Here is a 17,399-nt window from a genome sequence, read left to right as displayed (position 1 = left end):
CAATCCCTAGAGATTATGGAGAATTGTTCTCCAATCTAGTTGTCCTCAGAAAGTCATTACCATTTGGCATCGGTGACAATGATGATGTACAAGCCCTGATCATAACCAATCCATCTACCAGTCTCCTAGCGCCGTGTAGACTCAGGTCACACTGTGCAAGCTGTGAAACTTCTCAACACTTCGCCTCACCTCTAACAAAATCTCCCCAGATTTACAGGATGAATGGGGCAACGTCATCCACAGTGACTACTTTTGACACAAAAGTGTAACATAGTTAATAATCTTATTTTAGCGCGTTGGAGTCGCACATTTTCAAAGCGGGTTTTTCACGCGGCGTGCCATATGTAAATACTGCACACGTGTAGACAAATCAGCAGTTGCATCAGCGGATAAAAGAAAAGAACCTGCTGCACCAGCTCGGAGAGGGAGAGGCTGTGTCAGTCTGGATTGCAGAAGGGGGAGTCTGGGGCTGGCTGATGGGCTCCAGCTGGTACTAGGGTTGGTGGATGATCACATGATAACGATCCAGTGGGCAGGAGCCTGGCTCAAACCCGCCATTTTCCTGCAACTCCTGCTCCCTTTCAGCGGAGGGAAAGAAAGGAAGAGCATTTGAACCCTGGGTGGCGACAGCTGCCCGGGTGCTTCCGTGCATGTTGTTGTAGAAAAGCCTGCTGCAGGCGTCTGTTCTCTCTTCCCCTCCGGGGTTTCCAGTTTACTTTTTGTTGTTGGGTGGGTGGGTGGGGGGGGAGGGTGGCGTGGTTGTTTTTTTTCCTCCTTCATCTCCCTCGCCGGGTGGATCAGTGAGAGGGATTTAAAGCCCTTCTTCCTGTGGGAGAGACAGACAGACAGACAGAGGGCTGTTGCTGTTGCTGCTGCTGTTGCTGCTGCTGCTGCTGCTGCTGGGGATGATGTCAGGCCAGAGTATCACGGACCGTATCGCCGCCGCTCAGCACAGTGTCACCGGCTCTGCCGTCTCCAAAACCGTCTGTAAAGCCACAACACACGAGATCATGGGCCCCAAGAAGAAACACCTGGACTGTAAGCGCTTCCTTTCACTTTGGCAGTGTCCTGAATGGAGCCGCGTCCCGTCCCGGTTGCTTTTTATTCGGTTTAATGTTAACTGCAGCCGTTTGTGGGGGTTGCCGGGGAAATGTTTCCGTGGATCTTTTGCGGTAACAGGCCCCAGATAACGCCCTTGGCCTTGATTTTGTTCAGCTTTTTGATGTAGAGTTTCATAAAAAATATTTTGTCTCTGTGGTCCTAGTTACTCTGGATTTCTATTTTGCAGTGCAGTAACATTCGCTGTGAACTTGTGTGGGGAGTTTGTGTGTGCTTGAAGGCTCGGGGCTTCAAGTCTCAGGACTTATACACATTTTTGTGGTTTTATGTGATGTGGTAGTTGTGGTTACATGTCTGAAAGGTACCATTGAAAAGGGAACTTGCAGCTCACCTCAAAAACACATTATAGTGAATCAGCATTTTGCCATTTATTAGTCTTGAAAGACAAAATTGATGGTTCTATTGTCACAAACAACAGATGTTCTGTAGTTAAAGGTTTGAGACCACGGATTAAATAGTTACCTAATTTCAGAAACATTTTCATTATTTGGAACTTACTAGTTTTTTGTGTGTTTTGGAACAGCGCACACATTTCCCAGATTAGTAATTCCTTCCGTTTAGCAAATCTGACATTCTTATTATTCTGATTCAGTGATCAGTCTTCCAGCTACTGTAGTAATTAATTGTCCTGGAATTTGTGATGGCTTCATTAATAGATCGTGATGTAATAAACATTTATTTCTAACTTGTGGTGAAAGGAGCAATGCATTTTAATATAGTTGAATTTGAACATCAAACTTTTTAATATGTGGTGATTTTAAATTGTTGCTACTATTCACTGTGTAATGAGTTTTAGGATAATTCCCACAGTCATGCAATTAATAAAGTGAATGTTTGACTACTACTTTCCATTTTGTTAGTTGAAGAAAATAAACCACTGACCCATAACTAAATAAAATCAGTTATGTGATGTTCTTGACCATGGGGAAACTGAATATGTCAAAGCTTAAGGTCTGGAGACGGGCCCTGACCTGAAATGTCACCTGTCCACATTCTCTAGAGATGCTGCCTGACCTGTTGAGTTACTCCAGAATGTCACTTAATCTGTCAATGGATATCTTTAATCTCTGTAGTCCCTCCGAGAACTGGGCGAATGGCTCCTTGTATTTTATGGAAAGATAACATGAAATATATTGTATTACATCAAGCTGCAATTCTATCAGAAGAGAATGTTGTGAAACATAATGTAAATTATTTTTGACATACACTAACAAATCTTCGTGAAATTATTTGCATGTGTGATTTTGGAGGTGGAGATTACAAATCTTTCTCCAGTCCTTCAGTATACAGTCCAGGGCTAAGGGCGCATCAATGTAATTCTCAATTTTCAGATAATGTGTTAAACTGACCTTTGCTGAATTCCTTTGAACCAGTCAACAAAATGTTATGAATTTTGAATGGGTAGCAAGCATTTCTTGATCCATCATAAACAAATTGAATTTTCTGATCATTAATTTAATTTGCTTCTTGCAATTTTACTGTATTTGTCTGCCCAACTTTTACCATTTTTAGGTGAATTGTGCAGAGCATTTTGACACTTTAAATAAGGTGAAAACAAGGTCACTTCCCTTCCATTCTCGTTGCATTTGGCTCAGGAAATTCTTTCAATGGTTGTTGTCAAATTCCTGCAGCAAAATTTTATTATCATAGGATCATTGTGTGTAGGGTCATTGTTTTTTAACTTTTGTAAATGCAGTCTCCCACCTTGTATTGTCATGTAAATCTGAGAATCACTCCGACTTTCTCCCAGTTCTTTGCTCCACATTTCCCCTTCATTCACTGATGGAGCACTGCAACTCAGCAGTTAATTATATTGAAGGTAGACACCAAATGCTGGAGTAACTCAGTGGGTGAGGCAGCATCTCTGGAGATAAGGAATGGGCGACGTTTCGGGTCGAGACACTTCTTCAGACTGAAGAAGGGTCACCCATTCCTTCAGCATTTTGTTTACATTCGATTTAAGCCACCGTCTGCAGTTCTTTCCAGTAATTTTGTTTTTGTCTTTCCTCCTGTTCTGCCACTGGCATTTAAGTGCTTCAATTGCTTCCTACTTTTTTTGGAGGGGAGTTTGTTTTGCCAGTTCTTGACACTGACATTTGAGTCAACTGGGTACATCAAGATATTGTGGTGTGCAATAATTCACATTGAGAACAACCGAATTGCAGGGTGACACTGTAGTGGAGTTTTCGAGTTCTCCCTGTGACTGCATGGGTTTCCTCTGGATGCTCTGATTCCCTCTCACATCCCAAAGACATGTGGGTTTGTAGGTTAATTGGCCCTCGAGTGTAGGGAGAGGCTTTGAAAGCGGGATAACATAGAACTGGTGTGATCGGGTGATTGACAGCAGGACTTGGTGGGTTGAAGAACCTGTTTCCATGCTGTATCTCCAAATAAAACTAAAAATAAACTATTGGCGCAAATAATAGTGGAGTAACACAACGGGCACATTTTTTGTAAGACAGCATCTGCAGTTCCTTGTGTCTGGAATTATTAGAGCATCATGTTAATAAACACTTTTGTGCATAAAAATAAAATCATTACTGGGTATCTTTTTGACAGCTGCGTCTGTGTAATTGTGAGTGCTCATAGCAAAAGTTTAATGGTTGCTATGCAGACCATTGATCAGACTGCATCTAGAACACTTCCATACTTTACGTAGAATGATGTCTATTTGGAGAAATTATTACTTGAAAAATTTGATGGCCCTCTGCAAGAGCTTTTTTCTAACTAGTTGTGTTGTGATGTCAATTCCAATCTGCACCCAGTCAGAATTTGTGCTGTAACTGGCTTTTACTCGCTTTTTTTTCCTTTACCTTGTCAGTGTAACGTGCAGGTATCAATTAGCAAGACCAGAAATATAAAGCCTTTGTCTCCCTTTTGATTCTCGTGTTTCTGAGTATTTAGTCCTGCCAGAAAAGAGCAATTAAACGTGAAAATGACAATACGTCTGACATCATTGATGCTTTCAAGATGAATTTTTCAGGTTGATCCAATTTTTTCACATACTAGACAGGCATTTTGTTAGAGGGAAATCAAGAAATTACAGGAAAACCATTTGAGCCTTTGCTATTTATAAACACTTGAGGTTACTGGATTTTTTAATTCTATTGGGCTGAGTAAAACCGGTGGGGGGGGGGGGGGTGGTATTCATAAGTTCTGATGTTTTTTCATTTGCGTGGTGTCACTATCCTTTTCATTAAACTCTTGTAATTCTGCTCTGTTCAAATTCATCATGGATTTAATGCATGTATTTTTGGAGATGTTTTCGTTTGGTTTGTTTCCTTTTACCTCTTACTAATGTTAGTTTCTGCTAGCCCATATGCACTCCGACGCACAGTGGGATTTTCCTTGGCTTTGATCTCACTTTTCCTGTTTTAAAACATTGTTTCTTGACATTGTGTGAATTTTGAGTGATAGAAAGCTTCCTTAGTTTAGTTTAGAGATACTGATTGGCGGCTTCATTAATACGCAAGAGCTTTGCTAGAGTAATATTCACAGCTGGGTCAGAAATGAATCTATTTCCTTTCAGTCCGTCAATGGTAGCTGTGAAATCTGTATCTTGCTGCTACTGTTTGTTCATCATTAAACATTCGCATCCTTCCTCCGTGAGGCAGCTTAATAGTTTCCCAAGATGAGATGTTCCATACTAGAACATCCGAGATGTCCTCATTCTTTAGGCAACCTTTCTTTTCCTTCCCCTTTCCCATCAGCGCTCCGCCCCTGCTCCCCCTCTCCCTAGTTGCAACAGACAGTCCCCCTAGTCCTTCCACCCCATCAGCTGTCGCATACAAATACAAAACATTATCCTCTGAAATTTCCGCCTCTCCAACGGGATCCTACCGCTAGCCACATTTTCCCTTCTCCACTCCTTTCCACCTTCCGCAGAGACTGTTCCCTCCGTGACTCATCCCTTCCCATCCAAACCACCCCCTCCCCAGGTACCTTCCCCTGCAACCGCAGAAGATGCAACACCTGTCGTTATATCTCCATCCTCGATAGTCCTTTCAGGTTAGGCAGAGGTTCACTTGCATCTCAAACCTCATCTACTGTATCCATTGTTCAAGATGTGGACTCTTATACATTGGCGAAACCAAACGCAGACTGGACGATCATTTTGCGGAACACCCTCGCTCAGCCCATGTGAGCCAACCTGATCTTCTGGTTGCTGGACACTTTAATTCTCCTTCCCATTCCTATACAGACCATTCTGTCCTCTTGTCTCCTTCATTGTCCGTGCGGCAATGTTCCTCATTGGAGGAACAGCATCTCCTATTTTGATTGGGCAACATTGCCCAGTGGGATAAATATTGATTTCTCTCACTTCAGGTAGCTCGGGCCCAACACCTCCGCTCGGTTCGCAGTAACCAACCTGATCTCCCGGTGGCTCAGCACTTCAACTTCCCCTTCCATTCCGAATCTGACTTTCCTGTCCTGGGCCTCCTCCATGGCCAGAGCACCTCATATTTCGCTTGGGTAATTTATACCCCAGCGTTATGAACATTGACTTCTCCAATTTTAGGTAGTCCCTGCTTTCTCCTCCTTTCCCCTCCCTTTCCCAGCTCTCCCACAGCCCACTGTCTCAGCCTCTTTTTCTTCCCCACCTCCCCACCCCCACATCAGTCTGAAGAAAGGTCTTGATCAGAAACGTCACCTATTTCCTTTGCTCCATAGATGCTGCCTCACCCCCTGAGTTTCTCCAGCATTTTTGTCCACCTTCGATTTTCCAGCATCTGCAGTTCCTTCTTAAACAACTTACAATAGCCTGTCTACTTTATGATCGTTATTACTTTGTATATCTTTCATTTATTGTTCTTTATCTCTCCACATCACCGCCTATATCTCTCGTTTCCCTTATCCCTAACCAGTCTGAAGAAGGGGTTTGACCCGAAACGTCACCCATTCCTTCTCTCCAGAGATGCTGCCCATCCCGATGAATTACTCCAGATGTTTGTGTCTATCTTTGGTTTAAACCAGCACCTGCAGTTCATTCTTACACGGCTTAATAGTTACATTGTTTTATCAAGCTCCACGGATGTTTTTGTATGTTTATAAATGGAAATTGTTGTTAATAATAATAATAATATCTTTTATTGTCATTGCACATCAGTGCAACGAGATTTAGTATGCAGCTCCAACCAATGAAAAAGAAAAGTAAAATAAATAAATAAGCTGTGTGTCGTGACCATCCGAGGGAGACAGTCCAGGGGGGGTGGGGGGCACTCAGCAGGGCCGTTTCAGAGCCGCTATAGCTCTTGGAATAATAAAGCTGTTTCTGAGTCTGGAGGTTCGGGTGTAGAAGTGTAGAAGGCCTTATAACGTCTGCCGGAGGGAAGTAGTTCGAACAGTCCATTACAGGGATGTGATGAGTCTTTATCGATGCTGATGGCCTTCCTGAGGCACCGTGTGTGGTAGATGCCCTCCAGGGCTGGTAGCTCTGTCCCAATGATCCTCTGCGCTCTGTGAACGACGTGCTGAAGAGCTCTCCTCTCCGCCTCCGTGCAGCTGAGATACCACACAGAGATGCCATACGTTAATATGCTCTCTGTGGTGCAGCGGTAAAACGTTGTCAGGGGTTGGGGCAGACCAGTCTTTTTTAATGTCCTCAGGAAGAACAGTCGTTGCTGTGCCTTCTTGACCAGCGCAGCGGTGTTGGTGGACCATGTGAGGTCCTCTGAAATGTGAGTGCCCAGAAACTTAAAGCTGGACACTCTCCACACTTTCCCCGTAAATGGAGATTGGGTCGTATTCTCCATTATGGGACCTCCTGAAGTCAATAATCAGCTCTTTGGTCTTGGAGGTGTTTAGTGACAAGTTGTTACGTGTGCACCAGTCCGCCAGGTTCTGTACCTCCGCCCTGTATTTTGTTTCATCACCGTTGGTGATCAGTCCAATCACTGTTGTGTCGTCTGCAAACGTCACGATGGTGTTGGTGATGAATGCAGGAACACAGTCGTGAGTGAAGAGGGAGTAGAGCATGGGGCTTAGTACACAGCCCTGTGGTGTGCCGGTGCTCAGGGTGATAGTGGAGGACGGGTGCGGGCCCAGTCTCGCTACCTGCGGATGCTCTGTCAGAAAGTTCAGGATCCAATCGCATATCGGCGAGCTGAGGCCTAGCTGGTGGAGTTTGGTGGTGAGCTTGGTGGGGATGACCGTGTTGAATGCAGAGCTATAGTCAATTAATCTGTGGTAAATTAAGCTACTTATTACTTAATCTTTGATTTTGGTCTGGCGTTTATCCAGTTCACCATATGGAGTGCATGAAATGCATTCTATTAGCTGGTGTAGAGTCAATGTTCTTTACAATGTCTGAGCTTGCTATTGTTTGTGACATGAGATCTGGGAATTGCTTATTCCCTTGCACCCTTGTTACTCCCTCGGGTTAAACCTGTGTGTGCTGCCTAGGTCTTCTGTTTGATCCTGCAAAGAGCTTCAGATTCCTTTTGTGATTTGCACACAAATGATCATTAACACTTTTTACCTCTGTCCTGCATCACGTTATAATTCCTGCTAAAATACTGCAAAATACTCGGACTGAGTTTACCAGATTGTGCCACATTAATAAACCACAACTTTTACCACATCTAATATTTAAGAAAAAATGGATTATCCGATATGTTCTGGCACCAGGCCCTGCAATGCATGACATGAACTAATTTATTTGTCTCCTGCATCCTGCAATATTTATGGGTACCATATGGAGCTAAATTTCAAAAACTGCTTTACGTTTTCATTCTTTTGTTACAATTGTCCTCTGTCAAAATGCTTCTTGAAAACCTACTGCTTTGTACTGGATTTTAGTAATCTTAAAGTTTCCTCCTTTGCTTTGGTTATTTTCTTTTTACTTGATTACTACCACATAACCATTGTTGGGATGTTCATCTACCTTAAAGATCTTGCTTCATACATGTTGTTTTCCTCCTGGGACTTGCTCATGCTTTTTTATTAGGCATAGAATATTGACTCTGCTTTTAATGCTGGTTTGTGTCTCTTTGTTATTTACAAGAATCTGTCATTCTGTAATAAAGGAATTACTTTCATCTCATTTGGATACAGATTGTGATGGAAGGAGGAGTTCCATTATTTTTAAATATTGTACTTTTTATTGCATTGTTAAATTCACCACCTCGCATTGTCTTGGAATGCTAAGTGTACGCATTTGTAATTATGGAGAACAGATTAAAACATTAACGTTGTATGTGATTTTTAGGAACTTTGATATCTTGGAACTCGGCAGGAAACAATTATAATTTTTTTTGCATGTTTGGTAAAATATTTGAATGGTGTGGAACTCTCATTGTTCAATATGGTGGCTGAAAAGTTGTTAAAAAAAAAAAGGTCAGAAACAACTAGATTTTATGCAAAGAAATTGCTATTTGAAAGCGATTTAAAGTTTTAAACACAGAGCTATCTCAAAGGCAATTTGCTTATATTCCAGCTATGCTATGGCTTAAGGTGTTCCCTGTTGTCATCTTTGTACAACCATGTACCTCAATTTATCAATCTTTATTTGTTTTAAAAGGCACACAAACTGAGTGGACCCAGACTATTATTGATGTGGAGTGTCTCGACTTGGAGTAGTCTGTTTGGTCCAAGATGAACTGGACTCAAGCTAACAATAACTGCCCATGGAAGGTGAATGATCAGGGGGACCTATGTACACAAATACCATTTTTTGTTTTCTGAAAACAAAGATGTTTTTACTTTAAACACAAATATTGTGTACCTTCTCCATAAAAAGTGATACTTGCATCGTCCAACCCTGCGTGTGTTAACACCATTTGTACTTGCCATTTTGTAGGCTTCAGCATGCGTCTTGCTAAATATACATGCAGCATAACTGTATTCCAGCCACACTGAAAATCTGCTGTGCATCATTTGTTTTGGCAGTTATCTGATGATCTTTGCTCATAGTAGTAATCTATCTACTCTACAAAATGTGTTGCAAATTGATTTGAGGATCACATTTTATTAAATAAAGATAATGCTGCAAGAGTTACGAAGATGGCCTTTCTAATTCGAGCGCGTTCAATGTAGAATGACTGCATTAAGATAGAAGAACTGAAGTTGAGATTTTAATGTTGGTACATTACTATATAGTAGAACAATGTTTTTCAGGAATGTAGAGTAACTGTAGAATTGGGCAAGGATACAATACAATACGGTTTATTTGTCACATTGCACATAAAGTGCAAGTGAAATGAATATGTCAGCAGCAGTACAATGATAAAGAACACACGCAAAAACACAATAAAAATTTAACATAAACATCCACCACAGCATTCATCACTGTGGTGGAAGGCACACAATTTGGCCAGTCCTCCTCCATTTTCCCCCGTGGTCGGGACCTCAACCCTCCGCAGCCGTTGCTGCGGGCGTTCAGATGGTAAAAGGACAAGGTACAAGTTCAGGTAAGTCCAGGATCGGCTCTTCCCCACCGGAGACCGCGGCTTTAAGTTGGTGTAGGCCGCAGACCGGCGGTCGAGATTTAAAGTTTAAAGTTCCCGCCGCGCGGCAGCCAGAAGCACCACAGACCGCAGGGCTGGCGGTCGAAGCTCCCCTCCAGGTGTGATGGTAAGTCGCCACCGCGCCCGCGGTAGAAGTTGGCCGCGGGCCGGCAGTGATGGCTTCGTCTTATCCCGGGTCCCCCACGAGGGATCCCGGGCTGTAGACGCCGCGCCAGCTGGAGCTGTGCAGACCGCTTGCGGCTTCAGGCTGCCGGCTGCCCCGGGCCAGCGAAACGGAGCGCTCCCCTCCAGCGAGCCCCAGCGAGGGCTCACCCGCTCCACGCCGAGAGTCCAAGCTGCGCCCGCCGCTGAAGCCCCGGGCGCGTCTCCGGGAAAGGCCGCGCCGATCCTTGCTGTTAGGCCACGGGGGAGGCGACCTGGAAAAAGTCGCCTCTCCATGGAGGAGGCGGCCGAAACGGTTTCCCCCTCACCCCCCACACCCCCCCCCACACAAAACACACAAAGAAACATTAAAAACATACTTTAAAACATACTTAAAAAAAAATAAAAAAAGTTGAAAAAACTAACGCGCTGCTGACAGGGCTGCCGCCATTGCAGCGCCCCCACCGAGGGGATCAATTGATAACTGATGTAGATAAATCTATCTATATTACAAAAACTCTCATCTTGTTTCTATGTTTAGCTATGCTCCTGGAACTATGCCGAAATGGTACATGATAGCGTTACAATTTTTGCCCACCTTACTCAACATTTTCCTGCTGTGTGGTGTATCAAGTTCAGATTGATGGTATATTTTAAAAGTTATTCACATTTTAAACTTTACAAAATCCAGTTTGAGAAAAATTACTTGAACTTGCACTAGCAGTTGGCGGGGTATGACGTCACAATGGGAGCTAATTTACATGAACTGCCCATCGGCAGTGTCCACCACACAATGACATCACAATGGGATCTCATTTTCATTAATAAATTTATTTTCAAAAACACAGCAGCTTCCACCTCACAATGACGTCAAGTGGGGTAGGGAGGGGAGACGGGTTATGGAGGGAGGGAGTGACTGAGGATATGGGAAAGGAGAGCGGGGAGAGTGGGAGGAGGGGGGAAGGGAGTGTTGGGGATGAGGAGAAATGAATGGCGCCTGCACAGTTGGAGGCTATGGTAGTGGTGGAATATTGCGTTGGGGGAATGGGTTGCGTTGCGGGTGAACGGGTGAGTGGTGGAATATTGCATTGGTGGAACGAGGCCCAACGGGACCCATTTTCTAATAACATTTAAATGTGTGTGTGTGTATATATGTGTGATTAAGCCTGAAGTTTGACCATTCTTGCATAGTTTTGCAAAGCAATTGCAGGATTTTGATAGACCTTTTGCAACATTGACTCATTCCGCTGTTTACGCACTATACAAATGTTTTCCCTTTTTTCTCTCTAACCCTATCTGTATATATCTTCCTCCTCCATGTGCACATGTTTTTGCTCTAACCACCATGTTGCTGAAGAAATTTCTGCTGACTTCCCAATTCAATATGTTAGTTAGAATCTTTAAAATCAAGATCAAAGAACAGAGACAACAAGGGTATGTTGATATTAGTTTATTATTGTCATGTGTACTGAGATAAAGTGGGAAATTGTGTGTGCTTATACCATACAAGAATACAATCATGCAAGACCACAGTGCATAGAGGAAAATAATTTTGAGTGCAGAATATAGTTGGATACAAAATGCTGGAATAATTCAGCAGGACAGGCAGCATCTCTTGAGAGAAGGAATGGGTGATGTTTTGGATCAAGACCCTTCTGCACAATATAATAATGTTACAGGTGCAGAGAGAAAGTGCAGTTAAAAGTGCAATGAGCGCAGTGAGATGGGATTCTAACGACGCTATTAGATAATGAGGTCTGTTCAGCAATCTGATAACACCAGGGAAGAAGCTACTCCAGAATCCAGTGGTATGCGCTTTAAAGCTTTAAAACTACATCCTGAACAGGTAAGAAGTACTTGAAGCAAATTGTGGTGACAATCATAAGGTCATAAGCAATAGGAGTAGAATTAGGCCATTTGGCCCATCAACTCTGCCATTCAATAATAGCTAATCTATCTCTCCTTCTTAACCACATTCTCCTACCTTCTCCCCATAACTTCTGACACCTGTATTAATCAAGAATCTATCTCTGCCTTGAATATCCACTGACGGGCTCTACAGCCTTCTGTGGCAAAGAATTGCACAGATTTGCCACCCTCTGACTAAAGAAATTTCTCCCCTACAAGGACGTCCTTTAATTCTGAGTGTGTGACCTCTCGTTCTAGACTGTCTCACAAATGGAAACTTCCTCTCCACATTCAAATAGAGAAGATAGACGCTACCCTGGTCCATTTTATAATCATATAAGATCAAACTCAAAATTGTTTTTAAGAAATTTGAAAACATCTTTTCATGTGACAGCAGTCATGGAGGTGCATGGAGGAGTGTTTGATGGCACTGGGCCTATATTCTCTGGAGTTTAGAATAATGAGGGGAACCTCATTAAAGCGTACAGAATAGTGAAAGGCTTGGATCCAGTGGATATGGAGAGGATGTTTCCACTAAGGGGAGAGTCTAGAACTAGAGGTCATAGCCTCAGAATTAAAGGACGTTCATTTAGGAAGGAGATGAGGAGGAATTTATTTAGTTGGAGGGTGACGAATTTGTGAAATTCTTTGCCACAGAAGTCTATGGAGGCAAAGTCAGTGGATATATTTAAGGCAGAGATAGATAGATTCTTGATTGGTCCAGGTGTCGGAGGTAATGGGGAGGGCAGGCGAATGGGGTTAGGAGGGCGAGATAGATCAGCCATGATTGAATGGCGGAGTTGACTTAATGGGCCGAACGGCCCAATTCTACTCTTTATCACATGATTTTATGATAAGAATTTTCTCTTCTATGGAAGCAACAATCGCATGTTATTAAAATATTTAAAACCAGTGTGATTAGGTTGTTGTTATGTGTACAGAGGTACAGTGGAAAAACTGTTTTGCGTACTGTGCAAACAGATCGGGTAATACTACAGATAAATACAATAGTCAAACTAGAGTACAATAGATAGAGCAAAGAAATAGATACAGAGTGTCATGGTCATTCCCATCCACACGTCCCATCTGCCCGCGTTTGGCCCATATCCTTCTAAATCTTTCTATTCATGTACCTGTCTAATCTCTTAACTGTTGATATCGTACCTGCCTCAACTACCACCTCTGACTGTTAGTTCCATATACCATCACCCTATGTGCGGAATAGGTTCCTACTTTTAAGGAATATAAAAGTCCGTGCATGCTTAGTCTCTCCCTTTAGCTCAGGCCCTCGTGTTCTGACAACAACCTGGTAGATCTTCCCTATGCTCTTTCCAGTTTAACTACATCCTTCCTATAGCTGAGTGACCAAAAATGAACACCAAAATTTCCTTCAAATGTGGCCTCGCCAGTTGTACAACTGTAACATAACATCTAAACTTCAATACTCAATACCCTGTCTGGTGAAAGCACTATGCACCTGCACTCCTAGATCCATCTGGTCTACAACACCTCCCTGCCATTCACTGTGAAGGTCTTTTCCTGGTTTGACTTCCCAGAATGCAACACATTGCATTTATCTGCATTAACGATTCCTCTGCCCACTTGCTCAACTAACCAAGATCCTGGTATAATTTGATAACCATTTTCACTCTCTATGATACCATTTACTTTGCTTTCTATGGTGCATCAGCAGAAGTTTTTAAGAGTCACAGGAGACATGCTGAATTTCCTCGGTCTCCTCAAAGTAGAGGCGATGGTGTGCCTTATTGGCTGTGGTATCAATGTGGTTGGCCATGACTGATCATTGGCGATATTAACGCCAAGAAACTTTAAGCTCCCAACCATTACCACTTCTGCGCTATACGTGTATGTACTCCAACAGGTTTCCTGAAGTCAATAACTAGCTCCTTTATCTTACTGACATTGAGGGACAGATTATTATCCTAACACCATGTCACTTCTCTTTTGATTGCCTGTACTCCAACTCGTCTTTTTACGTGACCTGGCCCACCACAGTGGTGTCATCTGCAAACTTGTACATTTTAGAGCTGAAATTGGCTTCACAGTCGTGAATGTATATGAAGTATAGTAGGCGAGTCAGAACGCATTTTCTTGGAGCGCAGGTGTTGAGAATTATTGTGGAGTTGTTCTCGCCTATCCTTGCTGAATGTGATGACCTTGTTTGCAGAGGGTATGGGGAATAGAAATTTGAATGCTTTGTCTATAATGAATGAAGTTCAACTGGGTCTGTGTGAGAGCTTTGGGATCGCTGATTAAAAATTTGCAACATAGTAGGCCCATTGTACTAGTTTGTGTTTGTAAAAATGCCAAATTGTAATTTCCTTTTCTTGTACGTTAAATATTATTTAACATTTTCTAATGATCTGAATTATTTGTGGGAAATTCTGTGAATGAATGACTGCCTTAACCAAAGTAGTTTACCATGTTTTCTAACATGGAAGAACAGTGATAGCAGTGAAATAACACACAAATTATGTTTCCATTAGATTTAACTGGGGTGTTAACATCAATGCCTGAATTTTGTATGTTTGTCTACATGCGTGTGTACGTTTGCCTGTGTGCATCTAAAAGGACAGGTTATACGTTTTCCTATTTAAAAACATTTTCCTTTTTAATAGTCCAATTCATTTAAGATTAATCCTTCTTACGATTAATTAATTATCAGATTTATGAAATTAACCTTTGGTCACATTCTGCGACTTCTTCAATTTGATTTGAAAGCAAATTTTGTTGGCTGTATGTGTTGGGGAACAATGCCAGATCAACAATCAACCAATTGATACAAGAGTTCCAGCTGCCAATTTAAGTGCCAGCCACAGTACAGATAGGCATTGTTTAGCTTATCTTAAAAATGGCCTTGTGAACTCAAACAACAGTATCTCTGCTGGAAAGTGTGCCAGTTAACAAAATGACGTTGCAGCATTTTAATCAAAGAACATGTGCCAGTTATTCATGTGGTTAGCACTGACAGCTATTTACTTTTACACTGAAGCTCATTCATTTCACATTAACAGAACAGGCTTTTTCTTGATGGGAATAGAACCGATCCAAATCTAACATTGGTTTAAATATACAGTCAGTGCATAATTTTATGGGTCTTCCAATGTATAGAACAGGTGCAAAGAGTAGAATTGCTAGCTGTTTATTTGCCAACAGTGCCTTCACAGTTGAAGTTGCAGTGAAAATTGAATGCAGATACCACCATGAAGAATACTCCGGGAAAAGGTTTAAAGTAGCTATATCCTCAAGTATTATTTTCTTTATCCTCTGTCAAAAGAGCTTGTTTCTTTTTATGGAAGAAAGAAATTGGAGATTGTGGCAGCCTCTTGACTAGCATTATCATCTTTACGTTGCTGTGGTAAATGGTTTTTTGTTCTCTTGCTGCATTTCCTTTCTCTATTTTTGCTGCAATCAAAGGTTTGCCACTTTCTCATTTCATCAAATTAATTTTAATATTTCCTTCAGAGCGCAAGACTGTTTGCCATCTGATATTCCTTAATGTATTAATCTTTAATTGAAACATTTTAAAATGTTATTTCACAATGCATTGTATAATAGTGCACTGAACAATTTGCCTCTTTTGTGTATATATTAGAAAATGGTGATCTGCAATAATTGTTACAGGTGACCTTTGGAAGATTTTTTTAGTTCCATAAAAAGGAATACTGTTTGTGCCTTGATTATTGAATTTAACGAATGAAGGAAGTTGGAGACTAGAGATTTACTTTGAGCTCTTTTTCTATTTTCAGCTCCTGATTAAACTTTGACTACGATAGGTTTCTTGGAGGAATGGTGGGGGGAGGCTTATTTGAGTGGAAATATTTTCTACAATAGTAAAAGCTTTCCACTCCTGCACATTAATCAAACTCGAGCATGACGACCTTTTTGTGACATGTCAAGTTTTTAAATATTAAATTAATGCGGAGAAGTAACTTAAAATATTGAAATGATGGGTGGGGAAGACTTGACTGCCCAGACAATCTATGTGGCATTTGCCTTCCATGTGAGAGAAGTTACAATCATTTTTCTCTACCCTTTTGCCTTATTTCCCACTTTATAATCTACCTTGAATGTTGATGGTTTCTGTCCGAGTCATTAATCCTGGAAGTGAATACCTTGGCAACATAAAATAAGAACTTTTGCACACTGTCAGCTCTGAGTCTCTTGTATCGGTAGTACATGTCCTGGTTGGCTAACCTGGTCCTATTTCCATCAAGGTAAATATGCTACTGACTTCATCAATTCATAATTGTCTCTATCTTTATCTCCTGAATGACATTATACTTCACCTATTCTCATTTCTGCTTTAAAAGCCAAGGGATATAAATTTAAATTTTAATGGCAGACAGCTGCTTTATCCATTTGTTGCCAGATTTGTTTGAAGCTCTTGAGTCTTGTTCTTATTTCACAGTTCTCTTTGTTCCAAGTTCCTTCTGGAATGTGTATGTTAACCTAACTGCTAGTATCTATAACATACTTTCTTCTTAGTCCCACTGTCCCTGCCTATTTCACTTTCAGGTAATGACTGTGAGGGAGTCCATGATATGTAGATAGATTCTGCCAATTCTGGAGTATGGTGTACAATTTTGGTCGCCTAATTATAGGAAGGATGTCAACAAAATAGAGAGAGTACAGAGGAGATTTACTAGAATGTTGCCTGGGTTTCAACAACTAAGTTACAGAGATAGGTTGAATAAGTTAGGTCTTTATTCTCTGGAGCGCAGAAGGTTAAGGGGGGGACTTGATAGAGGTCTTTAAAATGATGAGAGGGATAGACGAGTTGACGTGGAAAAGCTTCTCCCACTGAGAGTAGGGAAGATTCAAACAAGGGGACATGACTTGAGAATTAAGGGACTGAAGTTTAGGGGTAACATGAGGGGGAACTTCTTTACTGAGAGAGTGGTAGCTGTGTGGAATGAGCTTCCAGTGAAGGTGGTGGAGGCAGGTTCGTTTTCATCATTTAAAAATAAATTGGATAGTTATATGGACGGGAAGGGAATGGAGGGTTATGGTCTGAGCGCAGGTATATGGGACTAGGGGAGATTATGTGTTCGGCACGGACTAGAAGGGTCAAGATGGCCTGTTTCCGTGCTGTAATTGTTATATGGTTATACAATGAGAGCAAGATTATCTGTTTAGCTACTCGTAGCCTTTAATTTGACCAAACCTTTTCTCTCTTTCCACACCACCACCACCGCCATCATCTACTCCCACCAACCCATGTTCTTGCTCTAAGATTGGAAATCTCTCCAACTTTTCTTCCATCTCTCCATTCTCTCACAGCCCAATTTGTCCATAAGACCTTTGACCTTGCATTGCTATTTCATTTTTTTGCGAAAGTATTGCATTCTCTATTTAAAAAAACAAAACCATCTTGACTGCAAAGGCTAGGCAAAATGCATTTTGGTATACCTGTGCTCCTGTAGGCAGAGATATGCTGTTCATAGTGAAAATAGATGATTAAATTAAGGGCTTATACCTTGGGTTTAGTCAATATAATGAAAAATCATGTTTGTAGATTGAGGAATACCTGCTCTACTAAACTTTGATTTCCCCTATTTCTTCCTGCATCCCATGCCAACTGAGGTTGTCTTCAGTTACTCTCCTTGTCTATCCAAAATTTGTTGTCAATGTCCCTTCTCCATCTTTTCTAACCCTTGTCCCAATTCCAAATGTTCCTCTTGTATCTTGAATGTGTCTTTCGGTATTCCTATATCATAGAACCCTGTGCTAGAGTCCCTATAT

The 17,399-nt window shown here is 41.7% G+C and overlaps 1 protein-coding gene across 15 annotated transcripts in view; it reads left to right on the top strand.

Annotated features, from left to right (window-relative positions):
- The first annotated feature begins 857 nt into the window (after positions 1-857).
- picalma (phosphatidylinositol binding clathrin assembly protein a) overlaps positions 858-17,399 on the top strand; it is a 123,295-nt gene continuing 106,753 nt past the window's right edge. For all 15 annotated transcript variants that reach the window (XM_055637231.1, XM_055637229.1, XM_055637227.1 and 12 more), the window contains exon 1: positions 858-1,038. In XM_055637231.1, coding sequence (XP_055493206.1) covers positions 906-1,038 — 133 coding nt within the window. In that variant the 5' untranslated portion in view covers positions 858-905. The remainder of the gene's footprint in view (positions 1,039-17,399) is intronic.

Source organism: Leucoraja erinacea, chromosome 6, assembly GCF_028641065.1.
Source record: "Leucoraja erinacea ecotype New England chromosome 6, Leri_hhj_1, whole genome shotgun sequence".
Classification (NCBI taxonomy): Eukaryota; Metazoa; Chordata; class Chondrichthyes; order Rajiformes; family Rajidae; genus Leucoraja; species Leucoraja erinaceus.
Note: the sequence above shows the minus strand (reverse complement) of the source record. Positions and strands in the feature narration are given on the sequence as shown.